General features: G+C 39.5%; 1 protein-coding gene and 1 long non-coding RNA gene across 4 annotated transcripts in view; one reads left to right on the top strand and one right to left on the bottom strand.

The window, feature by feature from the left end:
- LOC308650070 overlaps positions 1 to 25,878 on the top strand; it is a 637,596-nt gene that overhangs the window by 297,691 nt on the left and 314,027 nt on the right. The window lies entirely within an intron of this gene.
- The window catches only part of BLTP3A (bridge-like lipid transfer protein family member 3A), a 75,539-nt gene that overhangs the window by 33,037 nt on the left and 16,624 nt on the right, over positions 1 to 25,878 (bottom strand). Inside the window, exons 2-6 of one of the 2 annotated variants that reach the window (XM_081296299.1) lie at positions 13,716 to 13,878; positions 13,576 to 13,614; positions 12,809 to 12,900; positions 655 to 844; positions 207 to 347 (exon numbers count right to left, since the gene is read on the bottom strand). In XM_081296299.1, the coding sequence (XP_081152425.1) occupies positions 207 to 347; positions 655 to 844; positions 12,809 to 12,900; positions 13,576 to 13,614; positions 13,716 to 13,878 (625 nt within the window). Of the gene's footprint in view, positions 1 to 206; positions 348 to 654; positions 845 to 12,808; positions 12,901 to 13,575; positions 13,615 to 13,715; positions 13,879 to 25,878 lie in introns of those variants that run through there. The other variant, XM_081296300.1, reaches the window with a different exon arrangement.

Below are 25,878 nucleotides of genomic sequence, written 5' to 3'. Positions count from 1 at the left end.
ACTACTGCATCCAGCAGCAATGTAGTTTTCAAAATTAAGAAAATAAAGAGACGGAAACTTTCTCTCACTGGTGAGTATTGTGCCAACCCTGTTCAGCTGTCATTCCAAGGATCAATGACATTCCAAACAATATGGGAATACCAATTCCCAGGTTGTCCAGGACACTAAAAGACAAAAGTATTCATGAGGGCAGAGAACACACTTACTCTTCTCTTGAGGGCTATTTGGATCCGGCCTTGGTTGGTAATAAGTCTCAGTGGGGTGGTGATTGGGTCTTGATCTCCATTATCTGTAGCATCTGCCTCAATTCGAAGTGTCTGCCAAGTTATTTCCTTAAATGTTAAAACCTGAGAGTATAGAGAAAAAAAAAATAATCCTTCTGTAGAAGAAATTAAACAAGACAGGATTCTAAGGGGAAAAGACTGGCAAGACAGAGACTCCCACCATTCTCAGTTGGGACCCTAACAGAAAGCAGTGAGTCGAAGGCCCTACCTGAGGGAAGAAGGAGTAATAACACGGTACAAAAAGGGTTCTGGGGTTCCCAGGGATGGGGAACATTTGAGGAAGTCTCCAAAGCAGAAATAATACCATCTAACAATTTATCCAACTTTGAGTACACCCCTTTCTCTCCCCTCAAAATGCTAGGGCTGTCACCTCTCCTCGGCGGGGATCAGTGATGCGAGTCAGACGAAGGTCACTCTGTTGCCAGTTAGGGTTGACACTGTAACCCTGGAGCTGCCATAATTCAAAAGAAGCATGGAAGGCCTTGGAGTGAATCTTGATGGTGATGGAATTGACGATGATGAACATCCCCTCCACTACCTTTTCAGCAAAGCCATACTCACTACAACAAATGAGACAGACCAATGATGAGAACCATGGGAGTTTAGGGGGTATTTTTGTTGTTTTTTTTTTTAATATTTATTTTTTAGTTTTAGGTGGACACAATGTCTTTATTTTTTTTTTTATGTGGTTTGAGGATCAAACTCAGCACCCTGCGCATGCCAGGCAAGCGCTACCGCTTGAGCCACATCCCCAGCCCCTGTTGTTTTTTTTTTAAGTTGTAGACAGACTCGATACCTTTATTTTATTTATTTATTTTTATGTGGTGCTGAGGATCGAATCCAGGACCTCGAATATGCCAGGCAAGTGCTCTACCACTGAGCCACAACCCCAGCCACCCATGGGAGATTTGATGCAATCTTTACCCTGGAACACATTAGATCAAGCTATTGGGTGCTAAAAGTATGAGTGCTTAGTTTTCTTTTCTTGTTGCTTTTATAAGATTTCTAAATTTTTATTGTGATGATAAATGGTGATAACAAATTATCTTTTTCTTTGTTGTTTTTGTGGTGCTGGTGATTGAACCCAGGGCCTTGTGCATGCTAGGCAAGAACGTTACCACTGTGCTACATCCTAGCCAAAGTACAAAGAATTCTTTTTAATGGTATTTTTTCTCCTGTACTGGGATTTAAACCCAGGGGGCTCTCTACCACTAAGTTATATTTCCAGCCTTTTTTTCATTTTTATATCAAAACAGGGTCTTATTCAAGGCCCAGGATGGCCTTGAATTCTCCTGCCTCAGCTTGAGACTACAGGCATGCACCACTGCACCCAACTTTTAATGGGATTTTTTTTAAAACAATGGAATTTTAAAAAAGAAAATAACCAATTAAGATTGCCTGGAAGCAATCTTCCTCCTATTAGAATAAATTGATAAATCTATGTATAGTTCACAAACTACCTGAATAAAAATTTAGATATTATCTGTGCAGACAGAAGAACGTTAGATTTCTACAAAATCCTCAAAGACAAAGAATACTCTGCAAAGGAAGTGGAAAGAAAGATGAAAGAAATACAGCAAGTGATTTAATATTGTGAATCCACTCAAGGACAGTCTCACCTTTGCCAGCCTAATACTTCCCAAAAAGCAGTGAAAAGCCAGCAATGAGCAATGGCCAAGAGAGAGGAACAAAAAATATCTTTTTTTTCCCTTTGGTACCAGGGATTGAACCCAGGGGGGCTTAGCCACTGAGCCACATCCCCAGCCCCTTTTTAACTTTGTTTTTTGTTTTAGAGACAGGGTCTCACTAAGTTGCGGAGGCTGGCTTTGAACTTGCAATCCTCCATTCTCGGTCTCCCAAGCCACTGTGATTATAGGTGTGTATCACCACACCTGGCATAAACAACATCTTAAAAGTCCCTCTGAATACAGAAACACAGTCATTCTTAATGTAGGTGAAATCACCTCTCATTACAAAAACCAAAAAGGATTCAAACTAAAAATTCATACTAAAAATTTTTATATATTTGCAATTTGTTCACAAAGAGCTAATAAAAAGACCAAGAGCCCAGCCAGGTATGTGGTGCACCCCTGTATTCCCAGCGACTTGAGAGACTAAGGCAGGAGGATCACAAATTCAAGGCCAGCTAAGGCAATTTAGTAAGACTCTGTGACCCTGTCTCAAAATGAAAACGGGCTGGGGATATAATTCAGTGGTAACATGCCTTGGATCAATTCAAGTACAAAAAAAGAGAGGGGGGAGGGGGGGAGGAGGAGGAGGAGGAGGAGGAGGAGGAGGAGGAGGAGGAGGAGGAGGAGAAAGGAAAAACAGATGAACCAAGAACCCAACAAAAACGGAATAAAGTATGGGAAGTTCAAAGAAAAATAAATGCAAATAGCTATTAAACATAAAATGATGCTGGACCCTACTCATAAATCAAAACTACATTGAGAATCACTTGATTTACGACAAAGGTGACAGTACAATGGGGAAAAGAAATCTTTTCAGTAAACGGTACATGGTCAGTTTGGGATATTTATAAAGAGAAAAAATAATATTGACCCCTATGCTACATCAAATAAAAAAATCAGTTTCAAGTCTCTACCCTCTTCCTCTCTGCCCTCTTCCTCTTCTTTCTCTCCACTCTCTGCTCTCTTTCTCTACCTCTCTGCCCTCCTCCTCTCTTCTCTCTGCTCTATGCCTCTCCTTTTCTTCCTCTTCAGGCAGCCCCCCCAATAAAATCTCTTGGTTGAAAAAAAAATCAGTTTCAAGATAGATTGGAGCCAAAGCAATCCTTACTAAGAAGAGTGAAGCAGGAGACATCACAATAGCAGACTTTATACTACAGAGCTATAGTAACAAAACTGGCATGGTGTTGGCACCAAAATAGATCAATGGTAGGTAGACCAATGGTTTAGAATAGAGGACACAGGACCAGGCACAGTGGCGCACAGCTGTAATCCAAGTCACTCAGGAGGCTGAGGCAGGAAGATCAGTAATTCAAACCCAGCCTCAGCAATGGCAAGGCAGTAGGCAACTCAGTGAGACCCTGTCTCTAAATAAAATACAAAATAGGGCTGGGGATATGGCTCAGTGGTCGAGTGACCCTGAATTCAATTCCCAGTACCCCCCCCCAAAAAAAAAAGAATAGAGTACACAGAGACAAACCCACATAAATACAGTTATCTCATACTAGACAAAGGTGCCAAAAACATACATTGGAGAAAATGGTGCTGGGAGAACTGGAAATCTATATGCAGCAAAATGAAATTAAACCTCCATCTCTCACCCTCTCTCAAGGACCTAGGAATTAGACCAGAGACTCTGCACCTAATAAAAGAAAAAGCAGGTCCAAATTTTCACTGTGTCAGATTAGGCCCCAACTTCTTTAACAATACTCCTAAAGTACAAGAAATAAAATCTTGAATCAATAAATGGGCTGGATTCAAACTGAAAAGCTTCTCTCAGCAAAAGAAACAATCAGTGAGGTAAACAGAGAACCTACAAAATAGGAGCAAATTTTTACTATATACACATCAGATAAAGCAAGGATATATAAAGAACTCAAAAAACTTCACATACACACACAAAAAAACAAATAACCCAATCAATAAATGGGCTAAGGAAATGAGCAGACACTTCACAGAAGATATACAATGAATCAGCAAATATATGAAAAAATGTTCAACATCTCTAGCAATTAGAGAAATGTAAGGCAAAACTAAATTTCCAGTCAGAATGGCAATTATCAAGAATTCAAGCAACAATAAGTGCTGGCGAGGATATGGGGAAAAGGTATTCTGATTCATTGCTGGTGGGATTGCAAAATGGTGCAACCACTTTGGAAAGCAGTATAGAGATTCCTTAGAAAACTTGGAATGGAACCACTCTTTGATCCAGCTATTCCACTCCTTGGTCTACCTATAACCAAAGGATGTAAAATCAACAGAGGAATGGATAAAGACAATGTGGTACATAAACACAATGGAATATTACTCAGCCTTAGAGAAGAATGATATTATGGCATTTGCAGGTAAATGAATGGAACTAGAGAACATCATGCTAAGTGAAATAAACCAAGCCCAAAAAACCCAAAGCCAAATATTTTCTCTGATAAGCAGATGCTGATCCATAGTGGGGCAGGTGGGTATAGGGGAGAATGAAGAAACTTTGGTTTGTGTAGAGGGGAGTCAGGGGAGGGTTGGGTTGTGGGGATGGGAAGGATAGGAGAAAGAGACAGATAGTATTACCCTATATACATGTATGATTACACTAGTGGAGTGACTCTGAACCGTGTACAGCCAGAGGAAAGAGAAGTTGTGCTCCATTTGTATGCTATACGTCAAAATGCATTCGACTGTAAAATTAATTAATTAATTAATTTTAAAAAGAGACATTTCCAAAGAATATAATTTTTTGGTGGGGGGGGGGTTTACTGGCATTTCTCAGCCACCTACAAACTGACCAGTCAAAATCTGGAACTGGGATATGTGGTTCCCTAGTCAATCCTCTTCCAAAGGGCCATGTCTTTGCTTTGTAGAATAGGCATTATATGGCATCACCTGAGCCCTATCATTACCAACTTCTCTTACTTAACACAGGTACCCTTCCACTACACACACCCAGAGAGCCCAGGCATAGGAGCAATCCCATGATGCACTTATTTTCTCCTAGACTTGGATGTCTCATATTTGCTGGAATTTTTCCATAACAACTCCACACCTTGATAATTCTCAACAAGAATTGGTTCCAGCCCACACAACACAGTGCTTTCCTGACTTCTTACTTAGGAAATAATAGGTAATTATAAAGGAGAATTCTACAACCATGTCCATTGTTCCCTTCCTCCTTCTAGCAAGAGCACCTCAAAAATTTCATCCTTTCATGCATTTTTTTCATTTAAACTAAAATCATGACCCCAATCTTGTTTAAAAAAAAAAAAACTCTTCTTTGACTTAAACCCAGAACCTCCTTCTAATGAGCATCTTTCCTTGTCCAGTATTCTAGACTTACAGCTCAACTGCAGTTCTTCCCCAAAGAGAGAGATTGCATTATTTTGTCTTTGAAAGGATTCTTTGCAGTTTTTTAATTCACTAGAACTACTCTGACTCTTCTATCTGAAATCAGCTTCTCTATTATTCATTTTCTTTTTGGTGCTCATTACTTCCTAATATAAAATCACATATTTGATAACTTATTTCATACTTATCTCTTTTGTCCATATTATAAGTTTTTGATGATAGAATTTTTAAATGTCTGTATTCCTATCACATAGAATACTGGCCAAATATTGTAGCCACTCAATAAATATGTGTGCAGTAAATATATATATTTTAAAAATCAGCATACTACAGTATGCAGCCACCTCAATGTTTATAACAGCTCAATTCACAATAGCTAAACTGTGGAACCAACCTAGATGTCCTTCAATAGATGAATGAATAAAGAAATTGTGGTATATATACACAATGGAATATTACTCAGCATTAAAAGAGAATAAATTATGGCATGTGTAGGTAAATGAATGGAGTTGGAGAATATCATGTTAAGTAACCCAATCCCAAAAACAAAAAGGCTGAATGTTTTCTCTGATAAATGAAAACTAATCTATAATGGGGTGCCATGTTCCTCACAACAAAAACACTCAGGGTCACTCCAGAGGAGTTGGGCTGCGCAAAATAACCACATAAGAGACAGAGATACCTTTTTCTTTGGGGGTCCTGTGACGGCTCCTCTGATCTTAAGGGTCCACAGAAAGAGAGAGAGAGCCAGCATGTACTGACCCCTTTTATTAAGAAGGAGCCATTCAAATGAGGCAAGGGGTCAGGTTTCAGGGGCCTGAGTCTAGCTTCATGATTTCTGCTGTCAGCAGGTTGACTGACATCTAGGAAGGCCACACCCGAAGGCAGAGTAAGAGAAGGGGACACACAAAGGGCGTTTCCATTGAACATTCTATCCCAAACAGAACAAAGGAACAGATATGAGCATAGCTCCATCCATGGGGCTGCAGGAAGGCACACCTACGCATGAAGACACATTCTGTTATTTCGAGGATCGGGCAGTGTCTGGGGCCACTACGAATGTGGCCAGATCACTACAAAAGTGACGGATAGAGCCTCTACCAATGGAAGGAAAATGCTAATCACTCAACTTGACAGCCTCCCACAGTGTGGGGCAGGGGCAAGGGAAGAATAAAGGAACTTTGGATTGGACAGAGGGGAGCGAGTGGAGGCGGGGTGTGGAGGCAGGAAGATGGTGGAAGAGATGGACATAATTACCCTATGTACGGGTATGACTGCACAAATAGTATGACTCTATATCATGTACAACCACAGAAATGAAAAGTTGTGCTCCATTTGTATAAAAAATTAAATTTAAAAAAAAAAGAGATTGGAGCTGGGTGCAGTGGCACACGCCCGTAATCCCAGTGGCTCAGGAGGCTGAGACAGGAGGATCCTGAGTTCAAAGCCAGCCTCAGCAAATTGAGGTGCTAAACAACTCAGTGAAACCCTGTCTCTAAATAAAATATAAAATAGGGCTGGGAATGCAGCCCTATTGAGTGCACCTGAGTTCAATCCCGGGTACCAAAAAAAAGAAAGAAAGAAAGAAAGAAAGAAAGTGGGTAGGCACAACACAAATATATTTTTATATATAATATATATGAGTATATATATATATATTTTATTTTATTTATTTATTTTGAAGTGATCTGGCCACATCCGTAGTGGCCCCAGACTCTGCCCCGATCCTTGAAGTACCAGAATATGTCTTCATGCATAGGCGTGGCTTCCTGTAGCCCCATGGATGGAGCTATGCTCACCTGTTCCTTTGTGATTATTACCCCTTTGCCCTGTTTGGGATAGAATGTTCCATGGAAACACCCTTTGTGTGTTCCTTTCTCTTATATGTGCGTGTGTGTGTGTGTATTATATATATAAACATAAACATATACATACACATATAATGCAACCCATTTTACAGTTTTAACTTAAAACTATATAACAGTTCAAAATAAATCTTATTTTAATTGAAACAAATGAACTTCTCTATATGCCAAGTTGGCTCACAAGCATATAAAGAATGATTTCAAGTGATCTTAAAACACGGTATTTTGACCATATATCCCTAATGTGATATCTTTTTTCCCCAAGTACTAGAGAATGAACACAAGGGCACTCAACCACTAAGCTTCATCCTCAGTGCTTTCTATTTTTTGAGAAAGGGTCTTATTAAGTTGCCCAGATTAGCCCTGAACTTCCAATCTTCCTGCCTGAGCCTCTCAAGTAGTTGGGATTACAGGCATGTGCCACCAGGCCCAGCTTTAATGTGATATCTCTCTCACACACACACACACACACACACACACACACACACACACACACAGTCCTAATACATTGAGTACTTCTATTTTTTAATGATGTTATTGTATTTTTTATTCCTTTATTTATTTATTTATTTTATGTGGTACTGAGGATCAAACCTAGTGCCTCACACATGCTAGTGCTCTACCACTGAGCCACAACTGCCGCCCAGAGTACTTCTATTGGTAGTTAGAATATTGGGTTATTGGGGCTGGGGATGTGGCTCAAGCGGTAGCGTGCTCGCCTGGCATGCATGCAGCCCGGGTTCGATCCTCAGCACCACATACAAACAAAGATGTTGTGTCCGCCAAAAAACTAAATAAATATTTAAAAAAATTCTCTCTCTCTCTCTCTCTCTCTTGCTCTCTCGCTCTCTCTTTAAAAAAAAAAATTGGGTTATTTTATTTTTTGAAACCATTGAAAAACTAAATCATTAATAATGTTATTGTTATTAAAGAACTCAAATTCAGTATAAGAATTTTTAAAATATTGAATTTTAAAAGTAAACTCACAACACTGTTTTCCTTTGGGAGGTTAGAAATATCAGGATATTATCCTGATTTATTTCTCTCTTTCTTTTGCTCTCTTTTTGTGTGTGGTGTGTGTATGTGTGCTAACCCAGGGACACTTAACCACTGAACCACATCTCCAAGCCTTTTTTTTTTTTTGATGCTCATTATATTTATTTATTTTTTTATTGGTTGTTCAAAACATTACAAAGCTCTTGACATATCATATTTCATACATTAGATTCAAGTGGGTTATGAACTCCCATTTTTTACCTCAAATACAGATTGCAGAATCACATCATGGTTTCACTAAGTTGCTAAGGGCCTCACTAAACTGCTGAGGCTGACCTTAAATTTTCAACATTTCTGCCTCAGCCTCCCTAGTCCCTGGAATTACAGGCAAGCACCACCACATCCAGCTTATTTTTCTTCCTTCTTCTTTTTTATTTTTGGTGTGTGGGGAGGGGTGGGTAATAGGGATTGAACCGAGGAGTGCTTAACTACTGAGCCACATCCCCACACTTTTTTGTTTTTATTTTGAGACAGGGTCTCACTAAGTTGGTTAGGGCCTTGCTAAATTACTAAGGCTGGCTTTGAATTTGCAATCCTCCTGCCTCAGCCTCCTGAGCCACTGGGATTACAGACATGTACCACTGCCCTGGGTATTTTTCTCTTTCTCAAAAATTGCTCTTTTCTAATACAAAATACTGAAACGGGCTTAAAGCAATGACAATTCAACAAACACAATTTTGCCCAGACAATAGACTCTCAACAGCATTTCTCACTAAATAAATCAGGGGTACCTGAAGAAATGTCTAATCCGGGACAAAGATATACGAGAGAATCCTGAAATATCTTTTTCTCTCTAAACACAGAAGGATTACTGAGGTCTTTTCCATAGGACATAGGAGCTCACTTAGAAAGGCTCCAGATAGGAGGACATCTGAGCATCAAAAATAATGATGACTCTAAAGATAAAGATGTGACATACAACAAAATCTGTTTAAAAAGTAAATGTTAAGAATGGGATTAAAAATGTAAAAATGTAGGGCTGGGGATGTGGCTCAAGCGGTAGCGCGCTCGCCTCGCATGCGTGCGGCCCGGGTTCGATCCTCAGCACCACATACCAACAAAGATGTTGTGTCCGCCGAGAACTAAAAAATAAATATTAAAAATTCTCTCTCTCTCTCTCTCACTCTCTTTAAAAAATTAAATAAATAAACCCTGCTTTATCTGCTTGCTTCTCTAATGTTCAAATTTAAAAAAAAAAAAAAAAAAATGTAAAAATGTATAAAAAGAATATAAAATGTAAAAAGAATATAAAATGGTAAATCATTCAGAAAAGTTTAACATTTTCTTTTTTCTTTTTTTTTTTTTTTTAAAGAGAGAGTGAGAGAGAGGGGGACAGAGAGAGAGAGAATTTTAACATTTATTTATTTTTTCTTAGTTCTCGGCGGACACAACATCTTCGTTTGTATGTGGTGCTGAGGATCCAACCCAGGCCGCACGCACGCTAGGCGAGCGCGCTACCGCTTGAGCCACATCGCCAGCCCTAACATTTTCTTAAAAAGTTAAATAATATAGCACCCAACAATTCCATTCCTAAGTATTTTCCGAAGAGAAATAACAGACATAACCACATAAAAACTGCTATACAAATGCTTACAGTCACATTATTCACAATAGCCAAAAAATAGAAATAAAATAACCATCAACAAGCAAAGACAGAAACAAGTTGTGGTATGTGTTCACGGTGGATTGTGACTCAGTGCAATGTCTAAATGTCCATGTCCCCTGGCTTCATCATACACTGAGACCTGATGCTTGAAGGTTCTAGGAGATGGGACCTTTGGAATGTGATCAGGACATGTGGTAAGGCCTTCACCAATGGGATTAGTTACTGTATAAAAGAGGACACCAAGGGAGATCCCTTACCCCTTGGAATTATTCTTACAAAGAAAAAAATGTTTTGATCAGGTAAAGCCTTAAAATGTAACTACCAGATTAAACAAGAAACATTTTCAATGATACATTGAGGATAATCAGCCAAAATACAAAATGAGGGATTAGAAAAATTATTTTCTATAAAGAATAAATGGAGGGCTGGGGATGTGGCTCAAGCGGTAGCGCGCTCGCCTGGCATGCGTGCGGCCCGGGTTCGATCCTCAGTGCCACATACCAACAAAGATGTTGCGCCGAGAACTAGAAGATAGATATTAAAAATTCTCTCTCTCTCTCTCTCTCTCTCTCTCTCTCTCTCTCTCTCTCTCTCTCTCCCCCCCCCCTCTCACTCTCTCTTTAAAAAAAAAAAAGAATAAATGGAGGCTGGGGTTGTGACTCAGAGGTATAGCACTTGTCTAGCATGTGCGAGGCTCTGAGTTCGATCCTCAGCACCACATAAAAATAAATAAAACAAAGCCATCTTGTCCAACTACAACTAAAAAAATATTTAAAAAAAAAAGAATAAATGGTACATCAAAAGACGTGTGTGTGGGGCTGGGGTTGTGGCTCAGCAGTAGAGCGCCCGCCTAACTTGAGAGGCGCTGGGTTCGATCCTCAGCACCACATATAAAAAAAAGGAATAAAATAAAGATATTGTGTCCAACTGTAAATAAAAAAATATTTTAAAAAAGAAAAGATATGTGTGTGTGTGTGTGTGTCAGGCTGGGGTTGTGGCTAAGTTGGTAGAGCACTTGCCTAGCATGTGTGAGGTACTGGTTTCGATCCATATAAATAAATGAATAAAATAAAGGTCTATCAACATAATAAATGAATAAAATAAAAGTCCATCAACATCTAAAAAAATTTTTTTTTAATATGTGTATATATAGCCAGGCACAGTAGTGCAGAGTCTTTGCAGATATAATCAAGTTAAGATGAATATTGGGGCTGGGGCTATAGCTCAGCAGCAGAGCGCTTGCCTAGCATGTGTAAGGCACTGGGTTCCATCCTTAGCACCACATAAAAATAAACAAATAGGGGCTGGGGTTGTGGCTCAGAGGTACAGCACTCACCTGACATGCGTGAGGCACTGCATTCAATCGTCAGCACACAGAAAAATAAAATTAAGATATTGTGTCTACCTATAACTAAAAAAATTAATATTTAAATAAATAAACAAAGGCACGCTGTCCATCTACCACTACAAAAAAATTTTTTTAAAGATGAATACTAGATTAGGGCGAGTTATAACCCAATGATGGTTGTCCTCATAAGAAGCAGAAAACTTGGGACTGGGGTTGTGGCTCAGCGGTAGATCACTCACCTAGCACATGCGAAGCTCTGAGTTCGATCCTCAGCACCACATAAAAATAAATAAACAAAATAAAGGTATTGTGTCCAACTACAACTAAGGGAGAAAAAAAAAGAAGCAGCAGCAGAAAACTTGCCTTCAGGTACACACTTGTATTCCTAGCTATTCAGGAGGCTGAATCAAGAGGACCTCAACTTTGAGGCCAGCATGGGCAACTTAAGTGAGATCCTGTCTCAAAATTAAAAAAGGCAGGCTGGGGATGCGGCTCAAGCAGTAGTACGCTCGCCTGGTATGCGCAGGGTGCTGGGTTCGATCTCAGCACCACATAAAAAATAAAATAAAGATGTTGTAATCACCGAAAACTAAAAAATAAATATTAAAAAACTCTCTCTCTCTCTCTCTCTCTCTAAAAAAAAAAAAAAAAAAAAAAAATTTAAAAAGGCTAGGAATGTAGCTCCATAGTTGAGTGCCCCTGGATTCAATACCCAGTAGTGGGAGAGAAAAACAAAAAGTGTGTATGTTAGGGCTAGGGGTGAGCCTTGGTGGTAGAATACTAGCTTAGCGTTCAGGAGGCCCTGGGTCCAATCCACAGCACTGAAAAAAAAAAAGGGAGGGGGTGTGTGTTGGAGGGAGACAGTATATTAAAAGGTTTTTTTTAAAAGCATGTGACCCAAATGTAATGTAATATGTGGATCTGTTTTGATCTACATTGTACTGTTAAAAAATGTATGTGTGGGGCTGAGGCTGTGGCTCAGCGGTAGAGCACTTGCCTAGCATGTGCGGGGCCCTGGGTTCAATCCTCAGCACCACATAAAAATAAATAAATAAAGGTATTGTGTCCAACTACAACTAAAAAAATAATTTTAAAAAAATGTATGTGGGGGGGGTGTGGGTGTGGGTGTGGGTGTGGGTGTGGGTATTCTGCAGTGCTGAGGATGAAACCCTAGGGACCTAGGGACTTGCACATGCTAGGTAAGCACTCTACCCATTTAGTCCTAAAAAAAAAAATAGAGATAATTTAGGAAAATTGATTATGAAATAGATATTAGGTGATATTAAAGAATTCTTATTTATTCTACTAAATGTGAAAATAGTATTTTTTTGCCAATCTTTGTCTATTAAAGACATATGATATAGAATATTTACAGGTGAAATCACATGGTGTCAGAGATTTGTTTTCAAGTACTACAGTGCACACAAGCAAAGTGGCAGAAGAAAGATGAAAAAAGAATAGCAAAGTGTTGGTAACCGCTGACATTGGGTACATAGAAATTCATTACACTATTCTCCATGTTAGTGTACATTTGAAAAATTCTATAACAAAAACAATTTAGTTTTTAATTACAAAGGCAATCTGGAGCAGTACATATGTTGGAAATAACAGGGCTCAAAGCAACTAACCTCTGTCCTGAAGCAAGGGCAATGGGAGACTGTCCATTGGGGGGCCGAGGCTCCTCGCACGTCTTCATCTCCACCTCTACCTTATCCAGACACTGGAATAAAAGCCATGCAGAGCTAAGCACGTGCACAAAACCACACAGCACATAAGACCAGCAGACTTCGTGCTGATAATCAGCCAAAAGTCAACAGAAACTGAACTCCTAACTTTCCCTGTCAGGATTCCAAGGGAAAACAGGGAAGTCTAAGGATAGAGCACAAGCAGCAAAAATTATTATTTTAAATAATAATAATAGTAGCCAGGGGTGTTGGAACACACCTGTAATCCCAGCTGCTCAGGGAGATGAGGCAGGAAGATCAACACAGTAGGGAAACAAAAGGGCATTTAACACGCCCAAGATGGAAGAATTCCTTCCTGGCCTGAGCAACCTGTAAAAATTTGCCTCAAATAAAATTTAAAAAAGGGCTGAGGACATAGCTTAGTGGCAGAGTGCCCCTAAGTTCAGACCCCAATACTGTGGGGGGCGGGTAATACCTCACGGGGCTTATGAGTCTCAATGCTGATTCTTACCCTGCCCAGCAGTTCCAGGATAAGCCAGGACAACAATCATCACTCTGTCTCAGAGAGAAGCTCACAGGGCCATAAATAAGTACCTACCACTCCCAAAAGGGTCAGCCTATCAGGATTCTTCCTCATCTTCTCTCCTACCTTTTGAAAGTCTACCCTAGCCATCCCCATTTGATTACTCGCAATCAAGAAAGGCCATTACCAAGCAAATTGGGTGTGTCTTCAACTTTGTCCACTGGATCTGAAAGAGGAAAGCAAAAACTCAGGGATGTGGGAGCTGCCCTTCGAGAAGGCAGGCCTACTGGCCAAAGGCAGCAGCAGCACTCTGACCCATGTTCTCACCCGTATGGAGGCCCTGTTGCAGTAGACCCGAGTGATGGCTAACCATGTGGGCAGTTCCAGCACATTCTGTAGAACCTCTTCATCCAGCTCCAGGTTGGTGAGCTGACCCTCCCCCTTCAGGGTGCTCAAGTTGATTTTGTCCGGGGAAAGATTCTTAGTGAACCTGAAAAGAGTAATGACAAGAAGCTATTATATCCATGAGAATCTACTAAATGAACATCATAATCACTAACACTTCTGAATTCAGAGTAAAGAGAAAGTTCAAGAACAAATCTGGACTAATGACCACACAGTCTCTATACCATGTAAGATTTTAGGTGAGATCTATCATCCTGTCGTCCTATTCAATCCTACTGTGGGGACGCTGGGGAAATGCCTGTAGCAATGGCAAGCCACTATTTTGATATTTCTGAATCTCCACATAAAAATAGAACAACTAAACAGAAGCACAGAAGGGTCATGGATGACATTTACAAGAAAACTAGAAGATAAAGTATCCTTATAAATCCTCATGTGCTACAGTTTGGTAAAAACATCAGCACTCATTTGACATGAGTGCTACATGCAGCTGTCAGACAAATAGAGGGAAGCCTGACAAGCCTGGGAACAGAGGAATTCCAAGACAGCCAACTACTATTAAATGAAAATCAGAAAAACAAACTGGGAGGGGTTTTGTCTACCACAAAGGGTCTCCAGTAAGACTCTGGGACACTGCAGTCCTAGAAACTCATGAAATTAACCTTCCAAAGCTCCTTCCTAAGCAAGATTCCTATACAGTAAAGAATCAAAATCGAGCAAGTAAGGGATAACAGAAATGCATGGCCCTAATCCCTACTCAGGAGGTTGAGGCAGGAAAGACAGCAATTCTGAGGCTAGCCTGGGCAACTTAGTGAGACCTTGCCTCAAAAAAATAAAAAGGGACTGTAACTCCATGGTAGAATGACCCTGGGGGTCAATCTCCAGTACAAAAGAAAGAGGAGGTGAGGAACAGGAAGGGGAGTGGAGGGAAGGGAAGGGGGAGAGAAAGAAAAGGAAGAAGAGATAAGCCAAATAAAAGTAGAGACAGGAGAACAGAAGATCAGGATATCTCAGAAAGTGAACCATTGTTTTCTAATACTACCTGAAACAACAGAAGAGGAAGTTCTATGCAGTACAAAATAGTAGCTGGCTAATCATTGGCTTATTAAGCAGGGTAAAATAAAATCCCTGATGCTTACATATACCATTACTGATGTGATCAAAGAACAAACTATCACCTGTAGTCTTCCCGAAGGGACTGATCCTGACTCTCATCAAGCCCCTGAGCCGAGGGGCTAATATGAAGGAAATACAGAGGGCAGAGGAAAGCTGCTGAAATGTATGCACCCTAATAGTGCCATGGACATAACTGTGGTCTGCATGGGAAACTATAGGTCAATTGCCTGGCCATGAATAACCCACAGTAAGTCTTCCCTCCTAACTTCTTCCCATTTTACTCTACCTGGACCATAAGAATGCTGATTTAACATCTTTATTTAGATGATCACAACAACTTTAAATATTTGTGGGGTTTGTTTTGTTTTGTTTTACAGTGTGGAGGATTAAATCCAGGGCAACATGCATACTAGGCAAGCACTCTACAATTTAGCCACATCCTCAGCCTCAAAAAATGTCATTTTTAGGGCTGGGGATATGGCTCAGTGGTGGCGTGCTTGCCTAGCATGCATAGGGCACTGGGTTCGATTCTCAGCACCACATACAAACAAACAAACAAACAAATAAATAAATAAACTTCACTTAACAATAAAAAATATTTTTTAAATGTCATTTTTATTTTCTATTTCACAAGTGGGAGAAAGCCTCCTCACCTGACCTGGACCAAACAGAACCAAACTGCTAATAATGATGACACCATACTTTGTACCAGGTACAAAAGGAAGGTTCTTTATTAACATTATCTCAATGAATCTTTACAATACCCCATATGAGGCAGAAATTATTATCCCCATTATACAAAGGAAGAGTATGAGGCTCAGCTGTGAATTTGCCCCAAGTGATAGGGCAGGAAGAGGTAATCACAATATGAACTCGGGACAGCTCACTGGCATTGGCTTCTACAAGCATCTGCTCTAACAAACCTGCCACAGAATAAACTTATAAGATGTCTCAGAAATGGTTTGAGGACATCTTTTCCCTTTTACAAATCAACCATGGTCTGCTTAACCCATGTAAGAAGGATAAACCTCAAAAAAAAATTTTTTTTTTAGAGTCATAATGTAATGCTATCAAAAACCTTTCTGCACTTTACCAACCCAATCAAATTAATAAAATCAGGGCTGGGGATGTGGCTCAAGTGGTAGCGCGCTCGCCTGGCATGCGTGCGGCCCGGGTTCGTTTCTCAGCACCACATACAAACAAAGATGTTGTGTCCGCCGAGAACTAAAAAATAAATATTAAAAATTCTCTCTCTCTTTCTCTCTCTCTCGCTCTCTCTCTTTCTTTAAAAAAAAAATTAATAAAATCTTTCCTAAGTACATCAGGGCTGACACCAAGTCTCTACCAAGATGCAAACAACAGACCACAGGGGGTGCCATACCATCAGGTAGATGATAAATACCAAAAGCTAAAGAGTGCTAAACCACCAGGACTTTTCCAAGTCCACTCTAAGATGGCTCATAGTACATGTCTGTCTGTCGGACCACCATAGACTTGTTTTCCTGTTTAGTGATATTATCCAGTCAAGTGTCAGTTCTGAACAATACATCATTAGGCAATTCTGTCATTTCGCCAACATCAGAGTGTACTTACATAAACCTAGATACTACACCTCCATAGATGTGGTTGCTCATTGACCAAAATGTTGGTATGCAGCACTTGACTATATCTGCTTTTTAACTTACCAATTTATTTTTAGAATTCAATGAAAAATGGATACCACCTTATTAGTGTCTCAAAAAATTCTTCAGTTAAGAATTCCTGGGGAGGACTGGGGATGTGGCTCAAGCGGTAGCGCGCTCGCCTGGCATGCGTGCGGCCAGGGTTTGATCCTCAGCACCACATACAAACAAAGATGTTGTGTCCGCCGAAAACTAAAAAATAAATATTAAAAAATTATCTCTCTCTCTCTCTCTCTCTCTCAAAATAAAAATTAAAATTAAAAAAAAAAAGAATTCCTGGGGAACTGAAGCTGTAGCTCAGTAGCAGAGCACTTGCCTAGCATGTGTAAGGCACTGGGTTCGATCCTTAGCACCACATAAAAATAAACAAACAAAGGCATTCTGTCCATCTACAACTACAAAAATCTTTTTTTTAAAAAAAGGAATTCCTAGCACCAAAATAGACATGTAGACAAATGGTACAGAATGGAGAACACAGAGACAAACCCACATAAATATAGTTATCTCATACCAGACAAAGGCACCAAAAACATATACTGGAGAAAAGAGAGCCTCTTCAACAAATGGTGCTGGGAGAACTGGAAATCCATATGCAGCAAAATGAGACTAACCCCTGTCTCTCACCATGCACAAAACTCAACTCAAAGTGGATCAAGGACCTAGGAATTTGACCAGAGACCCTGTGCCTAATAGAGGAAAAAGTAGGCCCAAATCTTCATCACGTCGGATTAGGCCCCAACTTCTTTAACAAGACTCCTAAAGCACAAGAAATAAAATCAACAATTAATAAATAGGATGGATTCAAACTAAAAAGCTTCTTCTCAGCAAAAGAAGCAATCAATGAGGTGAAGAGAGAGCCTATATTTGGGGAGCAAATTTTTGCCACATGCACATCAGATAGAGCACAAATCTCCAGGATATATAAAGAACTCAAAAAACTTAACACCAAAAAAACTAACAACCCAATCAATAAATGGGCTACGAAGCTGAACAGACACTTCTCAGAAGAAGATATACAATCAATCAACAAATATATGAAAAAATGTTCAACATATCTAGTAATTAGAAAAATGCAAATCAAAACTAAGATTTCATCTCACACCAGTCAGAATGGCAGTTATCAAGAATACAAAGTGTTGGTGAGGATGTGGAGGAAAAGGCACACTCATACATTGCTGGAGGGACTGCAAATTGGTGCAACCACTCTGGAAAGCAATTTGGCGATTCCTTAGAAAACTTGGAATGGAACCATTTGACCCAGCTATCCCACTTCTTGGTCTATACTCAAAAGGCTTTAAACTAGCATACTAAAGTGACACAGCCACATCAATGTTTATAGCAGCTCTATTCACAATAGCTAAACTGTGGAACCAACCTAGACGCCCTTCAATAAGTGAATGGATAAAGAAACTGTGGTATATATACACAATGGAATATCACTCAGCATTAAAAAAGAATAAAATTATGGCATTTGCAAATAAATGGATGAAGTTGGAGAATATTATGCTAAGTGAAGTAAACCAATCCCAAATAACCAAAGGACAAACGTTCTCTCTGATAAGTGGATGCTGATCCATAATGGGGGTGGTGGTAGGCAGGGGAAAAATAGAGGAACTTTGATTGGGCAAAGGGGAGGGAGGAGGAGGAGAGGGGGCATGGGGGCAGGAAAGATGGTGGAATGAGATGGATATTACTACCCTAGGTATGTGTATGACTGCATATATGGTGCGGCACTACATCATGTACAATCAGAGAAATGAAAAGTTGTGCTGCAATTGTGTACAATGAATCAAAATGCATTCTGCTGTCATATATACCAAATTAAAATAAACTAATTAATTTAAAAAAAAAAGAATTCCTTAATTGTAGCTGGGAGTGTAGTTCAATCATTAAGCATTCACCTACATATTTGAGGCCCTGGTTTCAATCCCTGGCACTAGAAAAATGAAAAATCCTTTAACTTATTTTGCCTGCATTTTGTAACAACAGCAAAGAATAGGCTTAAAAAGGTAATCCAGGAGGCAATTATAGAAGTTTGCTGATCCAAGGAAAAAACTGCTGAGAATTATACAAGCCCAAATTTCAGTTCTCTCATCACCTAAGCAAGGAGCAATCATTCAAACTCTGCCCATTTTGGAGGATAAACTGCAGCAATGTGACAAAGAAACCAGCTATTCCAAACCATCTTCAACAGTCCAAGTTAAATTTACAAATACCAAGAGGATATTGAATTCTTTTTCAAAGGAGAGGGGTAATCAGGGATTAAACTCAGGGGCACTCAACCACTGAGACACACCCCCAGCCCTGTTTTTTGTATTTTATTTAAAGACAGTCTCACTGAGTTGCTTAGGCACCTTGCTTTTGTGAGGCTGACTTTGAACTCATGATCCTCCTGCCTCAGCCTCCCAACCACTGGGATTACAGGAGCACGCCACCTCACCCAGCTTAAGATATTGAATTCTTGAGAAGAATCATGGTCCCTGGCACAAACATTATTCAGCATTTATATTCCTAATCGAGGATGATATCAGTCAGTCCAAGGGTGGCTAAAAAGGCTAATGGCAGCCTGCTATTTATTCCACTTCAAGTATGTGGGAAAACATTTCCTGGCCATCTGTTACTGTTACGAAGTAAAGAAGCTAAGATGAAATCAAATTGGAAAAACAGATTTTGATCAAGTTTCATCTCTGCCAGAGAATTGCAATCTGCCAAAGAGACAACAGAGAAAGGCTGTCAGGCATACTTCCTAACATTGAGAATTTGCAGATTTTCAGAATTTCAGAGCTAGAAGGGATTTAAAATATTCATTTCTTCCAAATCTATAATTTGCAAATGAGGAAAACAAATGGTCAGAGTTAAATGGCTTGCCCAAGACTCATAGCCAGACAGCTGTAAACGTGGGACTCTAAATGACAGAAAAGGGACTTGACCCAGAATTCAATCAACTCTCTCACTATCCTGCCCCCATTAATTCATAACCTTCATTACTAATCATAGGGCAAATTAAAATAATCAGTCTCATAGAAATTGAACTCTCATAGAAAAAATTTAAAAAGGTCTGGGCATGGTGGCACAAGTCTGTAATCCCAGTCAATTCAGAGGCTGAAGCAGGAGGATCACAAGTTGGAGGCCAACCTCAGCAACTTAGTGAGACTCTGACTCAAAATTAAAAACAGGGCTGGGAATATAGCTCAAAGGTAAAATACCTGTGAATTAAATCCATAATGCCACAAACAAAAAATAAAAAGGTCCACAAACCACTTTGCTTCCTTCAGTAACCTTTGTCCTGAGGTGATCACAGCCCAGGCCTTGACTTCTAACTCAAGGAGGATAAGATTAAACTGCTTTTTTTTTTTTTTTTGATTACTAGTACTCTTTATTGAGGGAATTTTTTTTTTAAGAGAGAGAGAGAGAGAGAGAGAGAATTTTTTAATATTTATTTTCCATTTCTCGGCGGACACAACATCTTTGTTGGTATGTGGTGCTGAGGATCGAACCCGGGCCACACACATGCCAGGCGAGCGCGCTACCGCTTGAGCCACATCCCCAGCCCCTAAACTGCTTCTTAAGGAAATCTAGATCAAAGTATTTTTACTGTTCAGCCACAACATAAGCTGTCTTTAAGCAAAGACAAAACACAACTCTGAAGCATCTGGTTTAGACAGAAGGATCCCCTGCATCATCCAAACCAAACAAAATCACTAATGTCACTAACACTGCTCCATTCCCAAATAATCGGACAGAACATGCCACTCACTCTTGGTGCTTTGCTCTAATTGGTTTCATTCTCAAAACTTCTGCAGGAACAGATTATATATGCCTTTCTTAGGAAAAAACTTCTAGATTTTTGTTTGTTCTTCACAATGTCGGGTTTTTAAACAGGTTTTGTGCCATTTGAGGTGCAATTTATATACACTGGCTCATTTCTGAACTATTTAGTTTATCTGATCTACTATATATTTATGCAAATATCACACTATTCCCATTACCGTAGGGTTTTGGTTTGTTTGTTTGTTTTTTTAGATACCAGTGACTGGACCCAGGGGTGCTTAACCACTGAGCCACATCCCCAGCCCTTCGTATATTTTGAGACAGGGTCTTGTTAAGTTGCTCAGGGCCTTGATAAGTTGCCCAGGCTGGCTTTGAACTTGTGACATAACACAAGTTCACATAACACAGGTCTTAGACCTGTCTCAAAATTCAAAAAACAAAACAATTTAAGCTCAGTGGTAAAGCATACCTGAGGAGGGGGGTGGGGAGGAGGAATAGTTGAAAAATGCAAACTCCTCCTCCTCCTCCCCGGCCCTCCTTCTTCTTTCAAGGGGGCTGCTGGGGATTGAACCCAAGAGCACTTTATCACTGAGCAACATTCCCAGCCCTTTTTAATTTTTATTTTGAGACAGGATCCCATTAAGTTGCTTAGGGATTCACTAAGTTACTAAGGCTGGCTTAGAACTTGTGCTCCTCCTGCCTCAGTCTCTCAAGTTGCTGGAATTATAGTACAGACATGTACCACTGTGTACAACTATTGCTTTTTCTAGGTTCCATGAAGTCTTTCCCCCATACGTATCAGAATTTGGAGAGAGTTTAGAAGCAAACTTTAGAGCTCCCTGTTCTGCTATATCCTCCTTCCTGAGACTTCCCCCTCCTTTTTCCAGCCGTTCTTTAGCCCTAAACTTCATCCTCTGACTCCTCCAGTGAGTAAGATTGTGGACTTTTGCTTGAGTGCTAGCACCATCACCATGCAAATTGCCAATACAAATAAGAATCTTACCCAACAGTTCCCATCTTTCAAGTTCCCTGTCACTTTATGCCTGATATGATCACTTTCCAACATCTTCAAGTAGTTTTTTTTTTTTAACATATTATCCAGAATTCAAAACAGTTATCCAAGAGAGGGGCAGCTTGATACAAGATAAGCTCCAATTCATAGTAGATCCTTTCCTATTAGATTTAATTGATTTTATGTCTTTCTCTAAGAGGCAATTATAACATGAGTTACCAAAAACACATATGACCACATGTGCATAAATGCACCCTCTCAGAACAGCATGATAGATGGGCACATCAGAAACAAAGGTGAGGAGGGAGGAATGCTAAGAGGGGTCCAGGAGTGTGGTTCAGTGGTAAAGAGCATGCTTATCATGTGCAAGGCCCTGGATTCAATCCCCAGCACAAGAAAGAAAGAAAGAAATTGTACAAGTCTGGGCTGGAGCTATAGCTCAGTGGTAGAGCACCTGCTTTGCACATGTGAGTCAATGGGTTCGATCCTCAATACCACATAAAAATTAATAAATATTTTTTTTTATTGTTGGTCGTTCAAAACATTACATAGTTCTTAATATATCATATTTCACAGTTTGATTCAAGTGGGTTATGAACTCCCATTTTTACCCCGTATACAGATTGCTGTGTCACATCAGTTACACTTCCATTGATTTACATATTGCCATTCTAGTGTCTGATGTATTCTGCTGTCTATCCTATTCTCTACTATCCCCCCTCCCCTCCCCTCCCCTCCCCTCCCCTTTTCTCTCTCTACCCCCTCTACTGTAAATCATTTCTTCCACTTGTATTATTCTTCTCTTACCCCTCATTTCCTCTTATATGTAATTTTGTAAAACCTTGAGGATCACCTTCCATTTCCATGCGATTTCCCTTCTCACTCCCTTTCCCTCCCACCTCTCATCCCTGTTTAATGTTAATCTTCTTCTCAAGCTCTTCGTCCCTACCCTGTCCTTGGTTACTCCCCTTATATCAAAGCAGTCATTTGGCATTTGTTTTTTAAGGATTGGCTAGCTTCACTTAGCATAATCTGCTCTAATGCCATCCATTTCCCTCCAAATTCTATGATTTTGTCATTTTTTAATGCAGAGTAATACTCCATTGTGTATAAATGCCACATTTTTTTATCCATTCATCTATTGAAGGGCATCTAGGTTGGTTCCACAATCTTGCTATCGTGAATTGTGCTGCTATGAACATCGGTGTAGCAGTGTCCCTGTAGCATGCTCTTATTAGGTCTTTAGGGAATAGACCGAGAAGGGGAATAGCTGGGTCAAATGGTGGTTCCATTCCCAGCTTTCCAAGAAATCTCCATACTGCTTTCCAAATTGGCTGCACCAATTTGCAGTCCCACCAACAATGAACAGGTGTACCCTTTTCCCCGCATCCTCTCCAGCACTTGTTGTTGTTGGACTTCATAATGGCTACCAATCTTACTGGCGTGAGATGGTATTTTTTTTTTTTTTTTTAAAGAGAGAGGAGAGAGAGAGAGAATTTTTAATATTTTTATTTTTTAGTTCTCGGCGGACACAACATCTTTGTTGGTATGTGGTGCTGAGGATTGAACCCAGGCCGCACGCATGCCAGGCGAGCGCGCTACCACTTGAGCCACATCCCCAGCCCCGAGATGGTATCTTAAGGTGGTTTTGATTTGCATTTCTCTGACTGCTAGCGATGGTGAGCATTTTTTCATGTACTTATTGATTGATTGTATGTCCTCCTCTGAGAAGTGTCTGTTCAGGTCCTTGGCCCATTTGTTGATTGGGTTATTTGTTATCTTATTGTCTAATTTTTTGAGTTCTTTGTATACTCTGGATATTAGGGCTCTATCTGAAGTGTGTGGAGTAAAGATTTGTTCCCAGGATGTAGGCTCCCTGTTTACCTCTCTTATTGTTTCTTTTGCTGAGAAAAAACTTTTTAGTTTGAGTAAGTCCCATTTGTTGATTCTAGTTGTTAACTCTTGCGCTATGGGTGTCCTATTGAGGAATTTGGAGCCCGACCCCACAGTGTGTAGATCATAGCCAACTTTTTCTTCTATCAGACGCCGTGTCTCTGATTTAATATCAAGCTCCTTGATCCATATGATCTGCCCAGATTGAGTCAAGAGGATATAGACAACCTAAACAGACCAATAACAATAGAGGAAATAGAAGAAACCATCAAAAGACTACCAACTAAGAAAAACCCAGGACTGGATGGGTATACAGCAGAGTTTTACAAAACCTTTAAAGAGGAACTAACACCAATACTTTTCAAGCTATTTCAGGAAATAGAAAAAGAGGGAGAATTTCCAAATACATTCTACGAGGCCAACATCACCCTGATGCCTAAACCAGACAAAGACACTTCAAAGAAAGAAAACTACAGACCAATATCTCTAATGAACCTAGATGCAAAAATCCTCAATAAAATTCTGGCGAATCGGATTCAAAAACATATCAAAAAAAATTATACACCATGATCAAGTAGGATTTATCCCTGGGATGCAAGGCTGGTTCAATATACGGAAATCAATAAATGTTATTCACCACATCAATAGACTTAAAAATAAGAACCATATGATCATCTCGATAGATGCAGAAAAAGCATTCGACAAAGTACAGCATCCCTTTATGTTCAAAACTCTAGAAAAATTAGGGATAACAGGATCATACCTCAACATTGTAAAAGCAATCTATGATAAGCCACAGGCCAGCATCATTCTGAATGGAGAAAAATTGAAGGCATTCCCTCTAAGATCTGGTACAAGACAGGGATGCCCTCTCTCACCACTTCTCTTTAACATAGTCCTCGAAACACTGGCCAGAGCAATTAGACAGACGAAAGAAATTAAAGGCATAAAAATAGGAAAAGAAGAACTTAAATTATCACTATTTGCAGATGACATGATTCTATACCTAGCAGACCCAAAAGGGTCTACAAAGAAACTATTAGAGCTAATAAATGAATTCAGCAAAGTGGCAGGATATAAAATCAACACGCATAAATCAAATGCATTCCTGTATATCAGCGACAAATCCTCTGAAACGGAAATGAGGACAACTACTCCATTCACAATATCCCCCCAAAAAAATAAAATACTTGGGAATCAACCTAACAAAAGAGGTGAAAGACTTATACAATGAAAATTACAGAACCCTAAAGAGAGATATAGAAGAAGACCTTAGAAGATGGAAAAAGATTTAAAAAAAAGAAATTATACAAGTTATCCTCTTGGTCTACTGGTGAAAGGTTTATTATAAAAGTTAAACAATATAAAGAGGCATAAAAAGAAATGATAGTTTCCAACACAGAGAAGTAATTATAAGCTTGGCACAATGGCTCACACCTGTAATCCCAATGACTCAGGAGACTAAGGCAGGAGGATCAGAAGTTCGAAGCCTCAGCAACTTAGCATGACAGTGTCTCAAAATGAAAAAAATTAAAATAACTGGGAATTTAGTTGTCCTGGTTTCAATCCCCAGCAACCCCCCACCCCCCCAAAAAAACTATATATCTAGACAGATGTATAAAATAGAATTATTCCACATAATCCTTCTAAAACTTGTTTTTACTTTTTTTTTTATTGTTGGTTGTTCAAAACATTACATAGTTCTTAATATACCATATTTCACAGATTGATTCAAGTGGGTTATGAACTCCCATTTTTACCCCGTATACAGATTGCTGTGTCACATCAGTTACATTTCCATTGATTTACAAATTGCCTTTCTAGTGACTGATGTATTCTGCTGTCTATCCCATTCTCCACTGTCCCCTCACCCCTCCCCTCCCCTCCCCTCCCCTTGTTTTTACTTTTCATTAACATTTATATATTATTAAACTTTTAATGCTTTTCAAGAATTGGAAAGTTATCCTCAAGCTAAGATCCCTTACATTCCTTTACGGATGCACTATAATTTACTTAATAAAGTCTGTACTAATTTCTCTTTTACAAAGATTTTATTAGTAGTACACTTGTACATTAAAAAGTATCATCAGCAATGGAAATGTAACTGATGTGACACAGCAATCTGTATACGGGGTAAAAATGGGAGTTCATAACCCACTTGAATCAATCTGTGAAATATGGTATAATAAGAACTATGTAATGTTTTGAACAACCAACAATAAAATAATTAAAAAAAAAAAGTATCATCAGTTTTCTCATTTGTTCTATAGGAAAGATTCATAGAAATGGAAGCTTACATTTTACATTTTGACAGATACTACCAAATTTTCTTTCATAGACGTCATACTGGATCATACTTTTACCTGTAACTGACTGCATACATTCCCACACCCATGGAGCAGTTCAGTTCATGACTCGCCACACTCTCATTTACCCCACCACTCAGTACTGGGCCAATCAACAGATGAAGGATTCTATAGAGGTCCTCTTTCCTTAATTCTCAACAGTAACCCTGCTGAACACCCCAGTTCCCACCTCTAAAACTGTAGCCTTTCTAACTTCTATCCTGTTTAGCTGCAGCTGTAACATCTTAGTCGGAGCCAGTCTTGTT

This window comes from Spermophilus citellus (assembly GCF_964194105.1).
Source record: "Spermophilus citellus genome assembly, chromosome: 5".
In the NCBI taxonomy this organism is placed as follows: Eukaryota; Metazoa; Chordata; class Mammalia; order Rodentia; family Sciuridae; genus Spermophilus; species Spermophilus citellus.
Note: the sequence above shows the minus strand (reverse complement) of the source record. Positions and strands in the feature narration are given on the sequence as shown.